Here is a 21,782-nt window from a genome sequence, read left to right on the forward strand (position 1 = left end):
ATAAGGTCAACGTGTCCGAAATCTGCTAGTGACAAGCTAATGTTGAGCAATTATGCCTTAAACATGTGATGAGCGTTTGAAGGCACTGGGCCTGTATTCACTGGAGTTTAGAAGGATGAGGGGGTTATTCATTGAAACTTACTGAATAGTGAAAGGCTTGAATAGAGTGGATGTGAAGAAGACGTTTCCACCCGTGGAGAGTCTTGGACTAGAGGTCATAGCCTCAGAATTGAAGTATGTTCCTTTAGGAAGGAGACAAGGAATTTCTTCAGTCAGAGAGTGGTGAATCTGTGGAATTCTTTGCCACACACAGTGGCCAATTCAATGCAAGAGATAGATTAATGCAGAAATAGATTCTTGATTAGTATGGATGTCAGGGATTATGGGGAGAAGGCAGGAGAATAGGGATAGGAGGGAGAGATAGATCAGCCATGATTGAATAGCGGAGTAGATTTGATGGGCCGAATGGCCTTATTCTGCTCCTATCACTAATGACCTTATGACCTAAATGCCAACAGGGCACTGCATCAAATAAATGTGGCAAAGTGAACAGATGTGGATTTGCATCCTACTTCCAGTCACCTATATAGGGTACCAGTTAACTAATACTTTAATTTTGGAAAAAATAATTATTGTGTTCATATTCCTCCTTGGCCTAACCTCTTCCAATATCACCAGGCCTTTAATTCCTCAAATTTCAATTTTCAAATTCTGACCTCTAGATAATTCCTTGATTAAATTAATGTATCACTGACATCTCTTCAGCAGCCAAGCCTAGACATCTTTCTCTAAACCTGCTGTCTCTGCCTATCTCTCATCTTTAAAATACTTGAAGTTGTCTCTAACCGACATTTGGTTACATAGCCCAGCATCTTCTTAATTGGTAAGGCATTGATTTTTGTTTCATAATGTTCTTGAGATGGCTTGAAGCAACTTGCCACATTAAAATGTGCAAATTAAAAAAATTACTATCGTTATCTATTCCAGTTCTGTGGATGCATAGGAATTTCCCATCATGTGGGAATTTTTTTAATTTCAGACTCTGTTGCAAATATCAGGAACAATAAAATTGTTTTAATACATTTTAGAAAATTACTATTTTTTAGCTGCTGTGAAGTTAATGTGTGCAGGCATTATAAAAGGCACGTTAGCTGGACTCATAACCCATCGGGTACGAAACTATTATCACATGGTGTGTTTCCAGACTTACAAAGGTCCAGATCTGTTGCAAAGTGATTTATCCTTGCTTTCTCCCTCCTTCCCCTCCCCTTCCCAGCTCTCCCCCAAGCCTACTGTCTCCGCCTCTTCCTTTCCTTTTCCCCGCCCCTCCTCCCCCCCCCCACCCACCCAATAGCAGTCTGAGGAAGGGTCTCGACCCGAAATGTCGCCTATTCCTTCTCTCCACAGATGCTGCCTCACCCGTTGAGTTTCTCCAGCATTTTTGTCTATCTGTCACAATTGGTGACCACAAAAGTTTTAGAGGGGCCAAAATGTATAGATGGGTACACAATCAAGATACTAACATAGATTTAATTTCACTGGCCATATATTGAACCAATATTTCCTCTGTATTACTTAATTTCCAAATAGTTTTCTGCTGCTGCAGTTCTGATCTGCACTCTGTTTTGTACTGAACAGCAACTTCTTTATTCTATATTGGAAAACCCCACATGACATTAAGTTATTTTCTTATTGCGCACATTGTTGGAAAACTTGTGGAATAAACCAAATTGATTAAATTGAAGAGGAGTTTTACAAATCCTGGGGAGTGCACACTATGATTTCAGCCATGGTAATTAGCTGGCGAGACAGGCTTTTCAGTTGAGGGACAAGTTCCCTCTGCAACTGGATCCTCGACTTCCTCATCAACAGACCACAACCTGTACGAATTGGCAACAACACTTCATCCTCAATAATCATTAGCACGGGAGCACCTTTGCTCAGCCCACTGCTCTACTCACTCTATACTCGTGACTATTCGAATTCCATCTTCAAGTTTGACGATGACACCACTGTTGTTGCGCGGATTACAGATCAAGGTGAGATGGAGTATGGGAGGGAGATCGATTGACTGATCAAATGGTACCAGAATAATAGGAACACTGGGTGTATAAGGTAGGTTTGGTGTAATGGGTACTTGATGATCAGCACCAATCCATTCATTACATATATATATGTAGTGACTCTATGCTATCAAGCCTCAATTTGCATTTTTTTCTTTGTACCAGAAACATAATGTTAGTAATTTAAGTATTTCATTGCTTATAAAACCTAAACCACCTAGAGCATGATAAATCTTGTTACAAATACAGGAGTGTAGTAAGGAACTGCAGATGCTGGTTTACACCTAAATGCTGGTATAACTCAATGGTTCTGGCAGCATCTGTATAATATTTTGATAAACTATGACATTTAAATAAAAAACTCTTCATCGTTCAGAAATATAGCTCATCTCTGGAGAAAAGGAATAGGTGATGTTTCGAGTCGAAACCTTTTTCAGACTGAGAGTCAGGGGAGTTGTTTAAAAGCTGTAAACGTGTGTGTTAAATAGAATTGAGTTTAGTTTTCAATTTCTGTCAATACCATTTCAAATGTCAATGATCTTTGCCTTATGGGTGAAGTCCACTGTTTTAACTCCAGCCAGCTGCAGTAATAAGTTGATAGGAGCATGGTCCAATCTATTTAAATCAAGATGTCCAAAATGAAGTTTATCTCCTGTAGAAATAAAAATAAATCACTGATGTGTTCAGTAAGACTCCTTATCAGCTGAAATTTATTCACTGTAAATCTTAATTTAAAAAAAAGACTGAAATACGATGCAAAAACTAACGGAGAGAAATGGAAACCAGTTTCTGTTGTATGAGATAAGTATGTTATCTCAGTTTGGAAGAGCTCAGTTCTCTGGTCTAAGGAGAGGAAGTAATCTGTCTGTTTTATTGCTATCAACTATTGACATCTTGTTGAAAAGTACATGTGTAAATATTAATCAGACAGCTCTCACAATGTGTATTCATTATCATTGTCATGCATAACAGAGCTGTTCACACCATGACACATCGTATATTGTAATATTATTGATATCAGGTGAGGCATTAAACTGAGGCTTTATCATTTATGTGAACACAAAAGATTCCATTGTACCAGAGGAGTTATTTTCAGAATTCTGCACAATATTTATCCTTCAATTAACACCATTAAAGCAGATTTGATCTCTTTCCGCGAAACTGCAGTTTGAAAATTAATATCCATGCATCCTGCATTGCCCCAGTGACAGTGAATGAGATACATTATAAATGTTGGTACAACCAAAGCACAATTAAGCTGGAATCAACTTTGACAAAACTATTGCATGAGAGAAGGGAAGGAGATTACATTTGAACATTAATTCAAAGCTGCAGTGTGCTTTCATTTCCAACCATTGGGTGATTTTTAAATACTGCACCAAATTCTGTATGAATATTCTGTTTATTATAATTGCAAGATAGTTGATGACTTACTTTCTCCATACAAACAATTAAGACATTTTTCTATGTTCTATTTTCCACTGTATAAAATTCTGATAAACCATTACATTTGAATAAAAAAAACCCGTCATCGTTCAGAAATCTAGCTCAGCTCACCCGGTCCGATGATGAATGCTCCACCTTGCTGTGCTGGATCACCCTGAAAGTCAAATGCTGGGCTCTTCATTGCACTCCACACACTCTTAAAGATTCCATTCAATGTACTTGATTTAACATGGGCACTCCTTACTAATAAAAGAAGCATGATCATTTTGAATAGAAAATGAGTAAAGCAGATCCATTTACTGTCAAAACAAATAAATGTCAACAAAAGATAGTTAATAGATAGGGCCTCTGGATGTATAACAAGCTTCTTAGTTTTCTTTGTGCTTAAAATAAAATCTGCTGCTTTCAACAGTGGTTCAGAAACTAAATATTATTTCTGATATTGAGCCATGCACAGTTAGAAAGTTTGAAATTCAGCCCTCATTGAATGGTGGATGTGTTAAGACATCTTCATGGTGTCACTCCCTGTGATTAGGATAGGGAAGGAAAAATAATCAGCAAAGGTTTCCATTGCACCTTGTATCCAGAGGATTGGGTAGAACAATATTGATGGGGAGTGCCATTGTCTACCTAATGTAGGGTTATCAACCTAAGCCATTAACTTGGTTTCCTTTCCACAGGTGCCTCCTGACCTGCTGAATGGTTCCACCACTTTCTATTCGTATTTCAGATATCCAGCATCTGCAGTTGTTTTGATTTTCATTGTCCAACTTGTTTGGAATATTATTGAAGCCTCAAGCCCCTGTCCCATGATGCGAGTGTACCCAAGAGCTCTCCCGAGTTGAAAAAAATAATCAAACTCGTTGTACTTCATCACAAGTATTTTTTTACTCTTGGAAATTTTTCACACTGTTGAAAAAACTTCATTAGTGTCCGCATTTCCCGAGTACCTGCCGTTAGCATTACGAGCCGCTACGAGACATCCACGAGCTCCGACGTACCCGCTACGTACATTCTACGTACTTACCACGAGTTTGATTTTTTTTAAACTCGGGAGAGCTCTTGGGTAAACTCGCATCATGGGACAGGGTTTTTAAAGAATATAAATTGTCAGCTCCATGAACTTTCATTCACAGGCGCTGCATGTTCACTCAGACCCAGCGCAGTAGCCAATATTGTTGAAGAATGGATAGTATATACCATGTCATAGAACTCATTAAACTAAGACACTACCTGCTTGATGGAAAATTTCTCCTTGTTTCATTTGTAAACTTTTGTAAATGCTTCTGGTTGGATCAACATAAATTTCATGAGTGTATCCAGTTTGTGTGCAAAAGTCCTACAAGCAAAATAATTTTTTTTAATGAGAATATTAATATGAGGCAATAACCTATTTCTTCATGCTAGAAGCGCAAATAAATAAAATGCATGCCATGCTTGATGCTAGAATTACAAAATTGATTCCTGGGTGCTGTTTACTGACCAAAGTGGTATCTGAAGTACCAATGCACTCACCACCTCTTGCAGCTGAATAAGCGTATGGCTTTTATCAAGTGCAATTGATATTTTGTTTAGGTCAGCAACACCCAGTTTATACTAGGAAGATTAAGGTGAATAAATAAAATGAAAACCACTTAAAATTTAGCCTGGCCTCGTTTATTAAAGAAAAGCTTTTTGAAATAGATTATATCTGAGATTTTCTCCCATGGCATGCAGAAGAAAATCTTTGAGCAATAATCTTTTATTACTTGGAACCTGAATCACAGCAGTGATCACTTAGCCTAATAGATTTCTGGCAGTGTGTGTGCTGCACACCAGCCTACCTTTTCTACTTTAACCTGTTTACCATGTCCCCGTCCGTCCCCCCCCCCCCCACACACTTCCATCCCGTCCCCGTTGCATACTTCCTTTTCCATGTATCTATGTTATACTATTCTTGACCATCAAATATTTAACTACCAAGACTTCAAGGATACTCTGCCTGCACATATATTACCTGCTCATTCAGTTCCTTCAAATCCACAAGTAGTAACCTGTGTAAGTACTTTGTTTTCATTATTATGAATTGAATAACAACTTAAGTTATACATACCTGTATGTGGTCATGGCTGGATTGTCCAATAACTATTAGTCTGACATCAGCATCCTTTGAAAGACAAACTGAATAATTTAGTAACCTTCATGTAAAGCTCTAGACATCTTGAAAATCCAATTTATTCAGTAATTTATATATAATGTAACATATCAAATGCTGCCAGATCTGAAAGCTATCAAAACTAAATGTTAATAATTGAGAATTGTCACTAAGTACAAATAAAATGTTAAATTATTTTTGTTCATGCTTCACTGAGATGTCGGAGAACCTATTAGCATGAAAAATATAAAAAGAAGAATGCTGATTATTTTTCTGGAGTCTTAAGTGTTTCAAACTTCTCTTCTGTGTTTTTTTTTGCTATTTAGAGTTCTCTTTCCTTATAATGGTGAGTCATGTTCAGATAATTTCAATGCTCTCCTCCCTCAGCTATGAATTTCTTGCTAAGCATTGGTTTCATTAATGGATGCTTAAGGGCCTGTCCCACTTAGGTGACTTTTTAGGTGAGTGCAGGAGACTCTGCGCTCGCCTCATGATCGCCACATGCTCACTGGTGGTCTCTGGTGAGTCTCCTTCATGGTCGAGAGGAGTTCTCGCATTCTGGGAACTAGTCGCCGCCTCAGTATGGTCGCAGCAAAGTTTACAACATGTTGAAAAATTTTCTGCAACCAAAAATTGGGCGCCTTGGAGAAAATCGCTACTTTTATAGGCGTGGGTGCAGTGTTAGTGGGGTCACCATGTCGTTGTAGGTAGTCGAGGTAGTAGCAGGTAGTTTTAGTTAATCTCCTTTGCTGACCGGGCATTTTCATTGGCTCATTGGGGGGACCAAAACGTAAGCACGAGTTTTCAGAACCAAGGAAAACCGACCGGTAATGTTAAATGCCCGCCAAACTTCACAACTGTGTATTTCTGGTTTATTAAAAGTTGTCTGGCTTCTTAACAGTGTCTCCATTCCTTCTCCTCCCCTTCTCCCCCCTTCTCCACTCCCCCCCTTCTCCCCTCTCCGCTCTTTTAAAGAAGTTACCATACACTGTGCTAGCCATCTTTAACCTTCCTGTTCATCACGGTGTGTGTCTGTATCACCTTGGCTTTGCACCGTGTGAATTTCAGACAGTGCTCCCCCGCTTTCTCTGTCCCCCCCCCCCCCGCCTTTGCGATGTGTTTGTGTGTGTGTGTGTGTGTGTGTTCCCCTCTGACGATCCAGTTCGCGGTTTTTCAGGCGGGTGCCTCGAGCTTAAAGATCGCAGGCAGTCTGCTGAAAAGTCGCCCAAGTCGGACATGCCCTTTATTACGTTATCTCACCCAAACAATCTTCGCTCACTTGTGGACCATGGTGGGTTCGGTTATCAGCAGCTGGCATCACAGTTTTGTTTGGATGCGTACACTTACTTTCTGGGTGAGCTTTCAAAGCAGCTGGCATACTTTCAGTTTTTATTTCAGCTTTCCAGCATCTGCAATTCTTGTTTCATAAGTAGTGAGCTCTGGTGACTTTATCTTCCAAAACCCTAGGATGGGCACCTCGCATTTTACGTGGGGTTTCGTTGTTGAAAAGCAGCGTGTAATTGGAAACCGCGTTGATTAAACATAAACATTTAATCAGGCGTTAACAGGCGCCTGTATTTTCAAAAATACTACGCCATAAAAAGGTTTTGACATTAATTAAAAAAAACATCAACTACAAACACACAACTGCTGCCCAGGGCATCTGTAGTTGGGGTAAATTTACTGACTAGAGACCGATGGTCAGACATTTTCAATTCTTGTTCGCTACTACTTACTGGTTGACTTTAATTAGCTCTCAATATTGATTGGTCCAAAATGGGTAAAATTCAATTCATGATTATTTTTTAGCCTGAGATCAGTTGATATAATTGTTTTTATAAATGTATGTTGACTCTCATTCAAGAAATCTATATGTTCAAAGACCCTGGAACATTATATATTGTTTGCCCGCCAGACAGATACATTACCTTCAAAATCTGTCATGTATTAGTCAACAGGAAATCTTCCTCTCTTGCGCATTTCCAAATGAAAAATACAGGTATAAAACGAAACTATGGGAATCTGTGTGCTAATTGACAAATATAGTGCCTGTGCATCTAAGTTTTATTGCTGAAAAGATGTATCCTCTCTCCCTCCTGTATGCTCAGGAACAGTCCATTATCCCTTTGGTTTCTTTGTGGTCTAATTACTAGACCCATTGTCTAGAGGCATATGAAACCCACCACACTATTTGATGAATGTAAATGCATTTGGAATAAAATTTGGATATCAGAATGGTAACCACAAAAGTAGTGGATTGCACTAATGTGTCTCCTTTCCCAACATTACTGTTGGCTTTCAATTATCTGTTCAGTTTGGAATCAATAGCAGTAGATAATAAATGCCAGCCTTTCAGATAACGGCTTATTCCACCAACTGTTCCTAAAAGAGTTTCTTGTACATTTTATGTTAATGTAGTTTAAAAAAAGGCAGCCTACTGAACCGACAGTCATAGTCATACAGCAGAAAACAGGCCCTTCTGTCCACCTTGTGCATGCCTATCAAGTTGGCATGAGACTGTGAGCTTTCATTTTTTCCATGTCCCCCATAATTTTGTCTACTTCACTTAGGGTCGCTCTGCAACCTCTTACATTCCTGGCAAAATATTCCTGGCCTATCCAGCCTTTCCCTCTGTCAAAGCCCACAAGTTCAATTCATTCAACTGAATGAACTGAACTTCTCTCCTGCATTCTTTGAACTTAATGACATCCTTCCTATTGCTGGATGACCAGAACTGCATTCAGAACTCCAACTGGCTTGTAGAGCTGCATCACAGTGTACCAATGTTTCTACCCAATTCACTTACTAATGAAGGCATACTCCTTCATTCCAACATCTCTGAAAGTACATTTTTTCTGGGTAATATGGAAATGAGACATCAGGTTGAAACATTTCCATCAACCATTATGTTACATCTTAGAAAGCAAAATGAATTTGTAAATGATCTCACCTTCAGAGATTTTTCCGGAATTTTAGCTAAATCTTCCACATACTCTCTGCAGGTATAGCACAGAAAATGCTGAAAAATAATGTCAATATTCCATTGTTCTTTTAATAACCCTGAATAACATTTCAATTAACATGTCCAATAGCCCACTGCCAAAAATCCACTTCCAATAGCTTTGAAATGAAATACCTTAATGCCTTGTTCATCATAGTTGGGGACTTCAACTAAGCCAAGCTCGAGGGCAGCACAGTGGAGCAGTCATAGAGTTGCCACCTTACAATGCCAGAGACCCGGGTTTGAACCTGACTACGGGTGATGCCTGTATGAAATACGTACGTTCTGCCCGTGACCACGTGGGTTTTCTCCGGGTGATCCGGCTTGCTCCCACACCCCAAAGATGTGCTGGTTTGTAGGGTAGAGCTAGTGTACCGGTGATTGCCGGTTGGCATGGATTCAGTGGGTCGAAGGGACTATTTCCACGCTGTATCTCTAAACTAACTTAAATTAAACAAAGCATGTTACTAAAATAGTATCAGCACGTCTCCTATCCCACTATTGGCCCAAACATCTTTGACTACTGCTGCACATTCATCAAAGTCACCTACCATTCCATCCCCCACCTGCACTTTGAAATCTGACCATCAGTCTGTGCTCCTACTCCCTGCATGAAAGCAGAAACTGAAGGATGAGGATCTGAAATGGAAAGTTGTACAGTGCTGGTCTGTGGAAACCGATGAGCTCCTGTGTGCGACCTCTATGAGTAGGGACTCACAGTAGTTTTCAGGGATTCAATGGCATTGCCATCACAGACTTCATTAGTATGTGTGTAGAGGACTGCATGCCGATTATGTCAATCAGAGTGTTCTCCAACCAGAAACCCTGGATAAACCATGAGCGTCACTGGCTAGTGAGGAACTAGTCTGAGACATTTAGGTCAGTTACTTCCAACCTATACAGGAAATCAAGGTATGACCTTCTCAAAGCCAGCACGGATGCCAAGAGGTAACTCCAGACCATGCAAGGTTCAGAGTCACTGGTGGCAGAGCTGACATGCTATAACAGGCTATGGTGAAATTGGGCAGTATTGCTGGCAACAATGCATGCTCCCCCAATGGCTCATTTTTAGAGATTGTCAGTGGAAGGACATCATCCACCCTGGCAGCTTTAGTTGCACCTGTACCCAATGTCACCATGGCAGACATCAGATCGGCTTTCCAAAGAGTGAACCCACGGAAAAGAAAGCAACTAGCCCGGATGGAGTCTCCGGCTGTTTCCACAGAACCTATGGAAACTAGATGTCAGGCATATTCACAAACATTTTTACCCTCTCACTACACCAATTTGAGGATCCCACCTGGTTTAAGAAGACCACTATCAAACCTATGTAATAAAACAAGGAAGCTTGCCATAATTGCTACCATCCAGTGGCTCTAACATTCTATCAAGATTTATAGCTAAAATGAAGTGTAAGAGCTGCACAAGGTAAATTAGAAGATGGTGAATTCATCCTTAACATATGAACCGTCTTTTCAAGAGTCTCATAACAACTGGGAAGAAGCTTTTTTTGAATCTGGAGGTACGAACTTTTAAGCTTTGGTATTGACTGTCCAATGGGAGGGGAGGGGGGGGGAAGAGAGAATGACTGGGGTGTGAGTAGTTCTTGATTATGTTGGCTGCTTTCCCAAGGCAGCGTGCAGCATCAATAGAGTTGTGCAGGAAGGTGGTTTGCATGATGGACTGGGCTACATTAATAACTCTGCAATCTCTTGTAGTCTTAGGCAGAACGGTTGCTATGCCAAGCTCTCATGCATATGGATAGGATATTTTCTATGGTACATCTGTAGAAGTTGGTAAGAGTCATTGGAGAGATGTTGAATTTTCTTCGCCTTCTGCGAAAGTAGAGGTGTTCTACTGCTTTCTTGACCATAGCATCAATATGGTTGGACAAATAATTTTTTTTTGGTGATATTTACACCAAGGAACGAAGCTCTCGACCATCTCCATTTCAGCACCATTGATACAGACTGGGTTGTGTCCACCATCCTACTTGCTGAATTTGATTGCTAGCTCTTATGTTGCTGACATTGACGGAGAGATTGTTGTCCTGACACCATGATTCTAAGCTCTCCATCTCCTACCTGTACTCCATCTCATCATTATTTGAGATCCATCCCACTATAGTGGTATAAATGGAGTTGGAGCAGAATTTGGCCGCACAGTTGTGAGTGTATAGGGAGTATAGTAAGGGGCTGAGAAGGCAGCGTTGTGGGTCACCAGTGTTGAGAATTTTCAATGGAGGATGTTTTGTTACATATTCTTACTGATTGCAGTCTATGGGTCTGGAAGTTGAGGATCCAATTGCATGGGAATGTGCTGAACCCACGGTCCAGTCGTTTGGAGATGGGTTTGGTTTGAATTATGGTGTTGAAGGTGGATATATAGTGAATAAATAGTCAAAAAACGATACAAATTGCTGGAGTAACTAAGCGAGTCAGGCAACATCCCTGGAGAACATTTATTAGGTGATGTTTTGGGTCAAGACCTTTCTTCAGACCTGAAACATCATCTAACCATATTCTCCAGGGATGCTGCCTGACCCGTTGAATTATTCAGCACTTTGTGTCAATTTTTATAAACCATTACCTGCAGTTCCTTATTTCTACTGTCAATAAATAGGAGTCCGATTATATTTTGCACTCTGTTTTCTTTTACAGGCTGATGCACTCATATATGGTATGATTTGCCTGGATAGAACTAAAAAAAAACCCACTAGCAGTGCCTCAGAATATAAATCAATATTAATGTATTGATAATCAATTAGTTAATAGTAGTGCAATTACCCCCTCATACTTTCAATTACTGTGTTTTCTTAACTTAATTGCAAAAAGAAAACAAGATTTCTGGTAAACAACCCAAAGCAAAACCGCACACTAAGTTATTTCACATTTTTAAAGGAAAAAGTACAACCTACTGTAACATTGCTAACATTAATACTTTCCTCATACATTTGAATTTTTTGGAAAATCCATACAGTGAATGATAAATGCTGCAGTAAAATTTCTCCTTGCCATCCCCATTTTTCAATGTATGTGAAATTAATCCCCAGCATTTAAAATGTTAACTTTGAACTTCTGCAATGGCTGTGCTGTATCCCAGCCAAACACAATCTTCGAACCAGGCCTGAGGCCATCAACATTCCTCCGGCTCTCTTACCCTGAGGAAAACCAGAATCGTTTTTGTCTTCTCATACAGAGCTGGGAATGGAATTTTTCTTCCATAACAATTGACAACAAAACAGTCTTTAGCAGCCTTGATGTTGGCGATTGGAGGCAGGTCGTGTTGGTTTTGGGGGCTCCTTGCAATCTGCACGGTTTGGGGAGCCCCCAGCGTCTTCTCCAAGTTTGTCGACATAATGGTTATTTTTAGAAGAGACGTCACGATTTTTTTAAACATGAAAGGTCCTGCCCAGTAGTCCTCATCAAATTACACCCAGTGCACAGAGCACACGGAAGTCATCATCAACTTGTTAAGAAATACTAGTGTAAAGTTTCTAATTTCCTTCTGTAGGATTTTGGCTGGGTAAAGTCTTACAGACCTCAATTCCTTTCAAATTGATAATATGTTGCTGAACACAAATTAGTAATTTATGATATAAATTTTCTGTAATACAGGAAATAATGTTATTCTTTTAATGCTCTCGTACCTCAAATACTTCAAATAAATTCTTTGGTCTAGTTACTTCCTTTATGAGTGGCAAATGCAGTAAGGAATTTATACAGATTCTACAAATAGCACATGAGATAGTGACCAATTGTTGATCTATTTTTGATGTTACAGCTCAGTACATATTTATGGAGCACCTTGAGGACAACAGTTCCAGGGATTCTTGTATTCAGCCTGAACGATTTATTTTTAAAGGTATTTGTAGACCCCCCTGACCATGGGTGATGCATCCTGGTTTGGCACCTTTACAGGGCCGTTACAGTTTGGCACCAGTGGGTATACCTGCCCACTGCCCAAGGTATACCCACACTATAAAGATACACACACAGGGACGGCCTTAGGAGGTGCGGGGCCCAAATGGGAACAATTTTGGTGAGCCCCAGGTTCCCAGCCAATGTGTAGAATCATAGAAATACAAATAAAGTCTATTATAGACTTTACATCTCTATGGTAGAATGGAAAGTAATCGAAATGTGCGCTTAAAAAAGTACCTGCGAGTTAATGGACCAAACAGATCTAAGCTACATTTTAATATAAAATTGCATACATGTAAGCCTACAAGTAATAAACAAAATGTGTAGATCACCTCTGAAAAGTACATAGTTACAATACCACTTGTTTTAGTGACTGTGAAATTAAAAAATAATAATAATTAATTAACTAGATCCTGGAAAACCATTGGCAAAAAAACAGTCCAGGCAGTAAATTTTGGGCTTCAGCCCCATCCTACCCTTTGGGCTTCTACCCCATCTTAACTTAGTTGTGTGTGTGTGTGTTAGTTGTGTGTGTGTTGATTGTCTGTGCGTGATGTGTGTGGGAGGGAAGGAGAGGAAGAAGGGAAGGGAAGGAGGGAAGAGAAGGAGAGAAGGGAGGGAGAGGGGGCCAGCGGTGGTAGCAGATGCCGGGGTCCGGGCGGACGGGTTTGAGCTGAGGCCGAGGTTTGTAAACGTTGCTGTGTGCGTGAAGCACGGTGACTGGAGCGGCGGGAGCACTGCACCGGGACCGTGAGGGAACGACCCACCTCCCCCCCTCCCCCTTCTCCATTCACCCCTCACACACCCCTCCCCGTCTACCCCTTTCTTCCCCCTCCACCCCTCTACTCCCAACCCCTCTCTGCCCCCTCCACCCGGGGTAGATCTACCCGAGCCGAGAGTAGATTTTTCTAGCGCGGGGCCCCCTTAGGCGCGGGGCCCAATTGGGAGCAATTGGTCCAATTAGCTTAAGGCCGGCCCTGTGCACACACTATACATAATCGAAGCATTATGAGCACACAATAGCATAACAAACAGACCCTCATGATTTAGAAATTATATTGCACATAAAACATAGAAACATAGAAACTTAGAAAATAGATGCAGGAGTAGGCCATTCGGCCCTTTGAGCCTGCACCGCCATTCAATATGATCATGGCTGATCATCCAACTCAGTATCCTGTACCTGCCTTCTCTCCATACCCCCTGATCCCTTTAGCCACAAGGGCCACATCTAACTCCCTCTTAAATATAGCCAACGAACTGGCCTCAACTACTTTCTGTGGCAGAGAATTCCAGAGATTCACCACTCTCTGTGTGAAAAATGTTTTCCTCATCTCGGTCCTAAAAGATTTCCCCCTTATCCTTAAACTGTGACCCCTTGTTCTGGACTTCCCCAAAATCGGGAACAATCTTCCTGCATCTAGCCTGTCCAACCCCTTAAGAATTTTGTAAGTTTCTATAAAATCCCCCCTCAATCTACTAAATTCTAGCGAGTACAAACCGAGTCTATCCAGTTTTTCTTCATATGAAAGTCCTGACATCCCAGGAATCAGTCTGGTGAACCTTCTCTGTACTCCCTCTATGGCAAGAATGTCTTTCCTCAGATTAGGAGACCAAAACTGTACGCAATACTCCAGGTGTGGTCTCATCAAGACCCTGTACAACTGCAGTAGAACCTCCCTGCTCCTATACTCAAATCCTTTTGCTATGAATGCTAACATACCATTCGCCTTCTTCACTGCCTGCTGCACCTGCATGCCTACTTTTAATGACTGGTGTACCATGACACGCAGGTCTCGTTGCATCACCCACTTTCCTAATCGGCCACCATTCAGATAATAGTCTACTTTCCTGTTTTTGCCACCAAAGTGGATAACCTCACATTTATCCACATTATACTGTATCTGCCATGCATTTGCCCACTCACCCAGCCTATCCAAGTCACCTTGCAGCCTCCTAGCATCCTCCACACAGCTAAAACTGCCCCCCAGCTTCGTGTCATCCGCAAACTTGGAGATGTTGCATTCAATTCCCTCGTCCAAATCATTAATATATATCGTAAATAGCTGGGGTCCCAGCACTGAGCCTTGCGGTACCCCATATTGGACGTAAGTTATGCACAAAGTCTCTTTGTGGCAAAATGAGATACAGGGTAGAATAAGCATTCCGCATATAAGCAGACGGCAAGGCCTTTCCTTTGCAATCTCCCTTTGTGGAGAGTTTAGATCAGTTCCTGGGTGTTGATCTGTCATGGAGAGGAGTGGCACTGAAGGAGATGATATGGGAGATGGGAATTATTGGGGTTTTGAGCAATTGGGCACAGTGGTTTTGGAAATGATTGGAACTCTATGGGAGGTGGTTGGGAAGGTTCACTGAAGAGATGGTTGGGGGTGGGTTTAATTGAGCACACGATTGGTTCCTGGGTTCTGGAGTAGTAGATTGTTAAGAGATGATGGAAGCCCAAGGACATTGTGATGGTGGTAGAGGAGGGTGGACGGTTTAGTTGCAATGGAAATCATCCACGAGAAGTTAGAGAAGTAGTTTGCCTGAAAACATACCTCTGACTTGCTGCTCAAATATGGCACGGCTCCAAAACGGACACTGTAGCAGATGCCACAGCCCAGTCGTGCTGCTGTGTTTGAAGTCCGTGCTACTCATGATCATTGCATACACAGAACAATTCTGATCAAGGGTTCATCGAGTCCATTGTTCTTGGCTTTTTGACATTGCTCCGTCTGATCAACTATTTAATGCATCATATACATGGGGGACTATTGTGAAAAATCCAGAAGTGAACTATTGGATAGCAGATGCTTGATGGAACAGGTTAATACTGAGGTGGTGCAATCCTTCCAACACTTACTCTAGACGGCATGTCCTAATATATGAATTTGAAGTTCATACTCAGGAATACAGTGTCACCCCAAAAAGTTGAATGAATGATCATGATGATTCTTTATTATTACATGTGACATGTTATAGTGAAATTCTTTGTTTTGCATACCATACACAAAGTATGCAAAGAGTCCAGGCAAAGGGCAGCACAGTTGTGCAGCGGTAGAGTTGCTGCCTTAAAGTGCTTACTGAGCAAGAGACCTGGGTTCGAACTTGGCTACGTTCTTCACGTGACAGCGTGGATTTTCTCCGAGAACTTCCTCCCACACTCCAAAGACGTACAGGTATATAGGCTAATTGGCTTGGTATACATGTAAATTGTCCCTAGTGTGTGTAGGGTAGTGTCAGTGTGCAGGAATAGCTGGTCGGTGCGGACTCGGTGGGCCGAAGGGCCTGTTATCACACTGCATCTCTAAAATAAACTAAAACTAAAGCCGCCGTGTATTGAGCAACGGCAATGTTATCCCCAATGGTCTTTCTTTGCTCTCTCAGCGGCCCCCCCCCCCATGCCAGGTTACCTCTTTGTTCATCTTTATTTCAAGCCATCATGGTCCAGGGATTCCTAAGAGTGAATGGGGCTGTTCCACTTTATCCAGGATGTAGTGAAAACATCCTTTAGTCTTGTACCTCAATCACTGGGTCACCTTTTCCTCAGGCCCTCAAGGCTGCGCAGGTGTGACCCTCATGACCGCTTCTCCAATTATTTTGTGGTCCGACTGAGAAAGTCTTGTTGAAATGAAGCCAAAATCAAATCATTAAGCGGCGTTCTTTTCAGACAATAAGTGAATGTACAAAGTGACAGACAAAGCATATTGTGCTCAGCCCAGTTCTCTTACATGACAAAAGGCATAAACAGCAAGCTCTTGTTCTTTTTGTGACTAATTTGTTTTTGGCATCCTTTTGCTCCAGGCAATTCTACGAGCAAGGTTTAATCCCCTGCGTTTTTAGTTTCCAGCTCTAGGCCAAGAGTGGGTCGCATTGTTCTTAAAGAGCAGGCATTAAAATATCGTATTTGGAATATTTTGTCTTGCCAAAAGAACCTTTCCGAGGCTTGGGAGCTAATGATTTCATGAATGTTTTTAAACATTTATTTTTAACCGGTTGGTTTCTCTGGATGGCAATTATTCAAATCTTCCTGTCAGTTCATTTAGAATTGCCTTAATTTAAAATATTTCAGAGGATTCTAATATATAGTTTTTTTGTATCCCACTGCTCCAGGCTCAATGGTATCTGTGTGGAATGTTCAATTACGCCCTGTAGTTTTCAGATTATTTCAGTTTACTCACATTTGCGGAATAAAGTTTTAAAAAATACCCAAAGTACTGGAGTAACTCAGCGGGTCAGGCAACATACCTGGAGAATATGGATGGATGACGTTTCGGGTCAGGACCCTTCTTCAGATTTATAGAATAAAGTTATTTTCTTGCTGTGTAACTGGAAAAAGACTCTTCCTTTTGCAGCAGTCAGTGCCCTTGGTGAATTATGAACTGTAGGTAATCATCACAGGGGTTATAATAGATTGTAAATACCAGGCTGGATGCCATCAAATTCACAGCCATGGCCTGCTGGATCTCCTGGTTGATAACCTTTTTAACTCTACTTCTTATTCCAGACCAACCTTTCCGTCCCGAGCCTCCTCCACTGCCAGAGTGTGGCCACACACAAACTGGAAGAACAGCACTTCATATTTTGCTTGGATAGCTTATAACTCAGTGGTATGAACAATGAATTCACAATTTTTAAGTAACACTCCCCCCCCCCTTCCCCTTGTCACTTTCCTGTAACCTCCCCATCACAGAGAACACCCATTCCTCCCATTATCCTATCCCGCTTCCCCCCCACTACCCAGGTCTCCAATATTCAGGAATTTGCCTACATTGTTAAAATCTGTTCTTTTTAAGACTAATTTTGGAAATGAATATTATAACCTTGTTTGCAACTTCACCAATATCCTGGAGATGGACTCCTTTGGTCTTTAAGACAAGGCCCGGATGTGAATTCACCAACAATATTAGTTCTGTGAATACATAAATGTGAAATGTTTTAAAAACTATTTCCCGATTCTGCATCAATTTTGGAAACAAATTTAATATATATATGATGTTGCAATGACATTTTGAATGGCCTTTAAACATTCATGTTACATGAGCAGCTCTCTCTGACTTTCTGCTTAAAGAATTAAGGGCCTGTCCCACTGCGGCAACCTAATTGGCGAGTTTAGAAGAGTTTGCCCTCGACTCATACTCGCAGCATGGTCGACACAAGGTCCTATGAGGTCTTTGTTACTCTCCTTCATGCTCAAGGGTAGTCCCCGCGTAATCAAGGCCTCAGTTAGATCACGGCGTATTTTTCAACATGCTGAAAAATACCCATGAGTAAAGAAAGGTCGCCATGGGAAAAATCTATATATTTTTTACTCGTAGCTTTAGTCGAAGTAGGTCGTAGTAGGTTGGCATGTTATTCGTAGGTAATCGAGGGTAGTCGAAGGTAATCGAAGGTAGTCGAAGGTAGTCGTAGATAGTCTTCAACATAGTCGAAGGGAGGTCGAAGGAGATCGAAGGAGGTCGTCTTCACTCTCCACTATTCTGTGTCCAATTTTCCTGAAGCTAGTCGAAGCTAGTCTTCAACATAGTCGAAGGAGGTCGAGGGAGGTCTTCTACATAGTCGGAGGATGTCTTCAACATGATACTTTTTCAAACACTCCTAAACTCTTCTAAACTTGCCAATTAGGTCGCTGCAATGGGATAGGCCCTTTAGATTACAGGAAACTAAGCCTGAGCTTATTTCTCTTAGTGAATCAATTTAGAAAGTGTGCTTTTGATGACATTCATTGGGCAGGCAAAAAGCTGTCAGTTGCTAACCAAACCACCTCATGCTTGAATGCAAGAATTTCCAATATTCTATATTTTAAATGAAACAAGGCAAAATGTCTCCATAAATTTCCCAGGTCATTAAAAAACTCAATTGCATATTGCTTTTTTTTAAAGAATAATACATTCCAAAATTGATTTTATTCACTCATGAAATGCACTAATGATCATTTCTGGATCACTTGTATCACTCTAGAAATTTAATCAGGCATGAGTCACTCCTGAGCCTTCTAGTGCAAGGGATGTTATCACTAGCATATCTGTGCCTTTACCCTCAATCTGCTGTGCGTGTTTCCCCGTCAAAGGCCAGTCATTTCACCTCAAACTTCACTCTTCATCCAACTATCCAAAAATACTGGTATCTTGATTTTACTTCCTCTGACTCACCAATCCTGCTAATGTTATTCCCTCGCCCCCCAACCCTCCAACTCAACACCACCTCGTAATGTTGCTATCCTAATCCCAATCATTCCCAACCAATAAGAATTTTCGAGCTTCTATGCTCTGGGCCCTCAGCTTGACTGCACCAGATCTGGACCTGTGAGCAGAAGCCATGATAAACATAATGTCCAAATGGAGTACAACGTGACAAGCTCAAAAAGCGAGCATTTAGGAGTTAGATTCATGAACTAACAGGTGTTGGCATGCTGCACCCATTTATCTCATTCATTAAGGTGTACGAGACAACAATTATATAGAAAGCACATCGGCGCCTCTACTTCCTGAGAAGATTACAGAGAGTCGGTATGTCAAGGAGGACTTTCTCGAACCTCTACAGGTGCACAGTAGAGAGCATGCTGACCGGTTGCATCGTGGCTTGGTTCGGCAACTTGAGCGTCCAGGAGCGGAAAAGGCTGCAAAAAGTTGTAAACACTGCCCAGTCCATCATCGGCTCTGACCTCCCGACCATCGAGGGGATCTATCGCAGTCGCTGCCTCAAAAAAGCTGCCAACGTCATCAAGGACCCACACCATCCTGGCCACACACTCATATCTCCGCTGCCATCAGGTAGAAGGTACAGGAGCTTGAAATCTGCAACATCCAGGTTCAGGAATAGCTACTTCCCCACAGCCATCAGGCTATTAAACACAACTTCAAACAAACTCTGAACGATAACAGCCTATTGCACTTTATCTGTTTATTTATGTGTGTATATATATTCTATGGTATATGGACACACTGATCTGTTCTGTATTTATGCGTACAATATTCTGTTGTGCTGCAGCAAGCAAGAATGTCATTGTTCTATCTGGGACACATGACAATAAACTCTCTTGAATTGACTCTTGACTCTTGAATATTTTGTTCACTTCACAAAATTATCCAATTCTCTGCATCCTACTCTGCTTGGAGGTTTTTAGACAGGTACATGGATATTAAGGGTATGGACCACATGCAGGCAAAGGGGATTTGTTTAACATCATCCTATTCAGCATTGACATTGTGAGTCTATGGACTGTTCTGGTGCTGCACTGTTCTATGTTCTATGTGGTAGGCTTCAAACCAGCTGCAAACTTAAATTAGTTCAAACACTTTGTTTCTAAATCCTAACAGCTAGGAGGGATGAATGCAAATTAGTATATGGAGCACCAGTGTGATTCTGCATCCTACCACTTTAATAATAGCCATGTCTTGTAAATTATACTCATGCAGATTGAGCTGAGATGAGCAAAGTTACCAGCATCACTTCCAAAAAGGCAGAATACTATGAGTCACCAGTGAAATCTGGGGGCATTGAAAAATACACATGGCAATTTTTATCCAGCTCACGGCCAGCCCACATAATCCAGGACAAAGAAACAGAAAATGCTGAAAATACTCAGCAGTATTTCAGGTTTTAAGCATCTGCATCTTTAAGATTTTCATACAAACTTGAACCTGATCCCTTAGCTGGAAAGACTCTGCTGATATAAACATAGAGTCATATAGCGTGGAAACTGGCCGTTCGGCCCAACTTGCACACATCGGCCAACATGTCCCAGCTACACTAGTCCCACACACCTGCCATCTAAGTATGTTCTGCAAAGGAATACTATAGGGAAGTTTCATTTGCCTTCTAGAACTAGCAAAGGCAATTCCAGTTCTGAGCGTTAACTGGAGGTTATTAGGTGGTTGTGCGGATATCAAACGCTGCCTGAGCTGAGAGGATCTACCTGCCAGGTAACCTCCTTCACTCAATACCCCTCATACAGGGTGAGATACCAGAAGACCCTGCTGACTTTAACATCGCAGAGCCCTGGGATCTCTCGCAGAGGTCGCCAGCGTTGAATCTCCGCCCAGCTCGGCCTGTGGACTTCGGAAGCCGCGGTCTCCAGTAGGAAGCGGCCGATTCGGAGGCTCCGGGCTGCTGAGAGTGTTTTTCCATTTGAGGGCCTAAAACATCTGGGCCCCGTTGCGGCGACTGCGGAGGCCTCAATAGGCCCCGACCACGGGTGAACAGATAGATAGATAGATAGATATAGATACAATTTATTGCCACACAACCAGGGTCGGTGGAAATTTGGGTTGTCAGCAGCAGTACAATAATAAAGAACACACAATAAAACTGTAACACAAACATCCACCACAGCATTCATCACTGTGGTGGAAGGCACAAAAATTTGGCCAGTCCTCCTCCATTTCCCCCCCGTGTACAGGACCAGAGTCCAGAGTCAGTCCAGGATCGGCTCTTCCTCACCGGAGACCGCGGCTTTAAGTTGGTGTAGGCCGCAGGCCGGCGGTCGAGATTTAAAGTCCCCGCCGCAGCCAGAAGCACCGTAGACTGCAGGGCCGGCGGTAGAAGCTCCCCTCCAGGGGTGATGGTAAGTCCATGCCGGCCCCGCGGTAGAAGTTGGCCGCGGGCCGGCAGTGATGGCTTCTTCTTCCCCCGGGTCCCCCACGAGGGATCCCGGGCTGTAGACGCCGCACCAGCTGGAGCTCTGCAGAAGGCCTTTGTAGACAGAGGAAGAGGACTGAATTTTGGTGCCTTCCCTCACAGTGAGAAACATTGATTCCGCTGTGGGGGGATGTTTTTTATGTTTTATGTCAAATTCTAAGGTGTTGTGTTTATCTTATTTGTGTGCTGCATGGTAACTCAAATTTCACTGCACCAATTGGTGTATGCGACAATAAATGTCCTTTGTCCTTTGTCCTCTACAAAGGCCTTCTGCTACTCCATTGATGGATACAATTTCCCATCATAATCTTCCTCGCAAATCTTCAAAATTTTTCCTTATAGCCATCTCTGCTTACTTTCAACAATCTCGTAAAGTTCTCATTATTCACACTTGTAGTTCACCACCAGTATTCTGTGCTGCATTCCTCTCCCACAACAGAACTCTCACTCAAACTCCTGAACTGGAGGACTATGACTAGTGGGTTGTCTCACGCCCATTGATGTTCATGGCTTATTTCAATGATTGGGATGAGAATGTACAAGGCATGATTAATAATAAGTTTGCAGATGACACT

General features: G+C 41.8%; 1 protein-coding gene across 2 annotated transcripts; it reads right to left on the reverse strand.

The window, feature by feature from the left end:
• Positions 1-1,533: 1,533 nt before the first annotated feature.
• Positions 1,534-12,023, reverse strand: prxl2c (peroxiredoxin like 2C). 2 transcript variants are annotated; one of them, XM_033017713.1, is made up of 6 exons: positions 11,804-12,021; positions 8,594-8,662; positions 5,602-5,655; positions 4,743-4,848; positions 3,621-3,752; positions 1,534-2,715 (listed from the first exon to the last, which is right to left on the reverse strand). In XM_033017713.1, the coding sequence occupies exons 1-6, from the start codon at positions 11,999-12,001 to the stop codon at positions 2,588-2,590; spliced, it is 687 nt and encodes a 228-aa protein (XP_032873604.1). In that variant the 5' UTR covers positions 12,002-12,021; the 3' UTR covers positions 1,534-2,587. The 2 variants fall into 2 exon arrangements, with proteins under 2 accessions (XP_032873604.1, XP_032873605.1); XM_033017714.1 differs by lacking the exon at positions 3,621-3,752 and having other exon boundaries at positions 11,804-12,023.
• Positions 12,024-21,782: the final 9,759 nt, after the last annotated feature.

Source organism: Amblyraja radiata, chromosome 3 (genome assembly GCF_010909765.2).
Source record: "Amblyraja radiata isolate CabotCenter1 chromosome 3, sAmbRad1.1.pri, whole genome shotgun sequence".
Lineage (NCBI taxonomy): Eukaryota > Metazoa > Chordata > Chondrichthyes > Rajiformes > Rajidae > Amblyraja > Amblyraja radiata.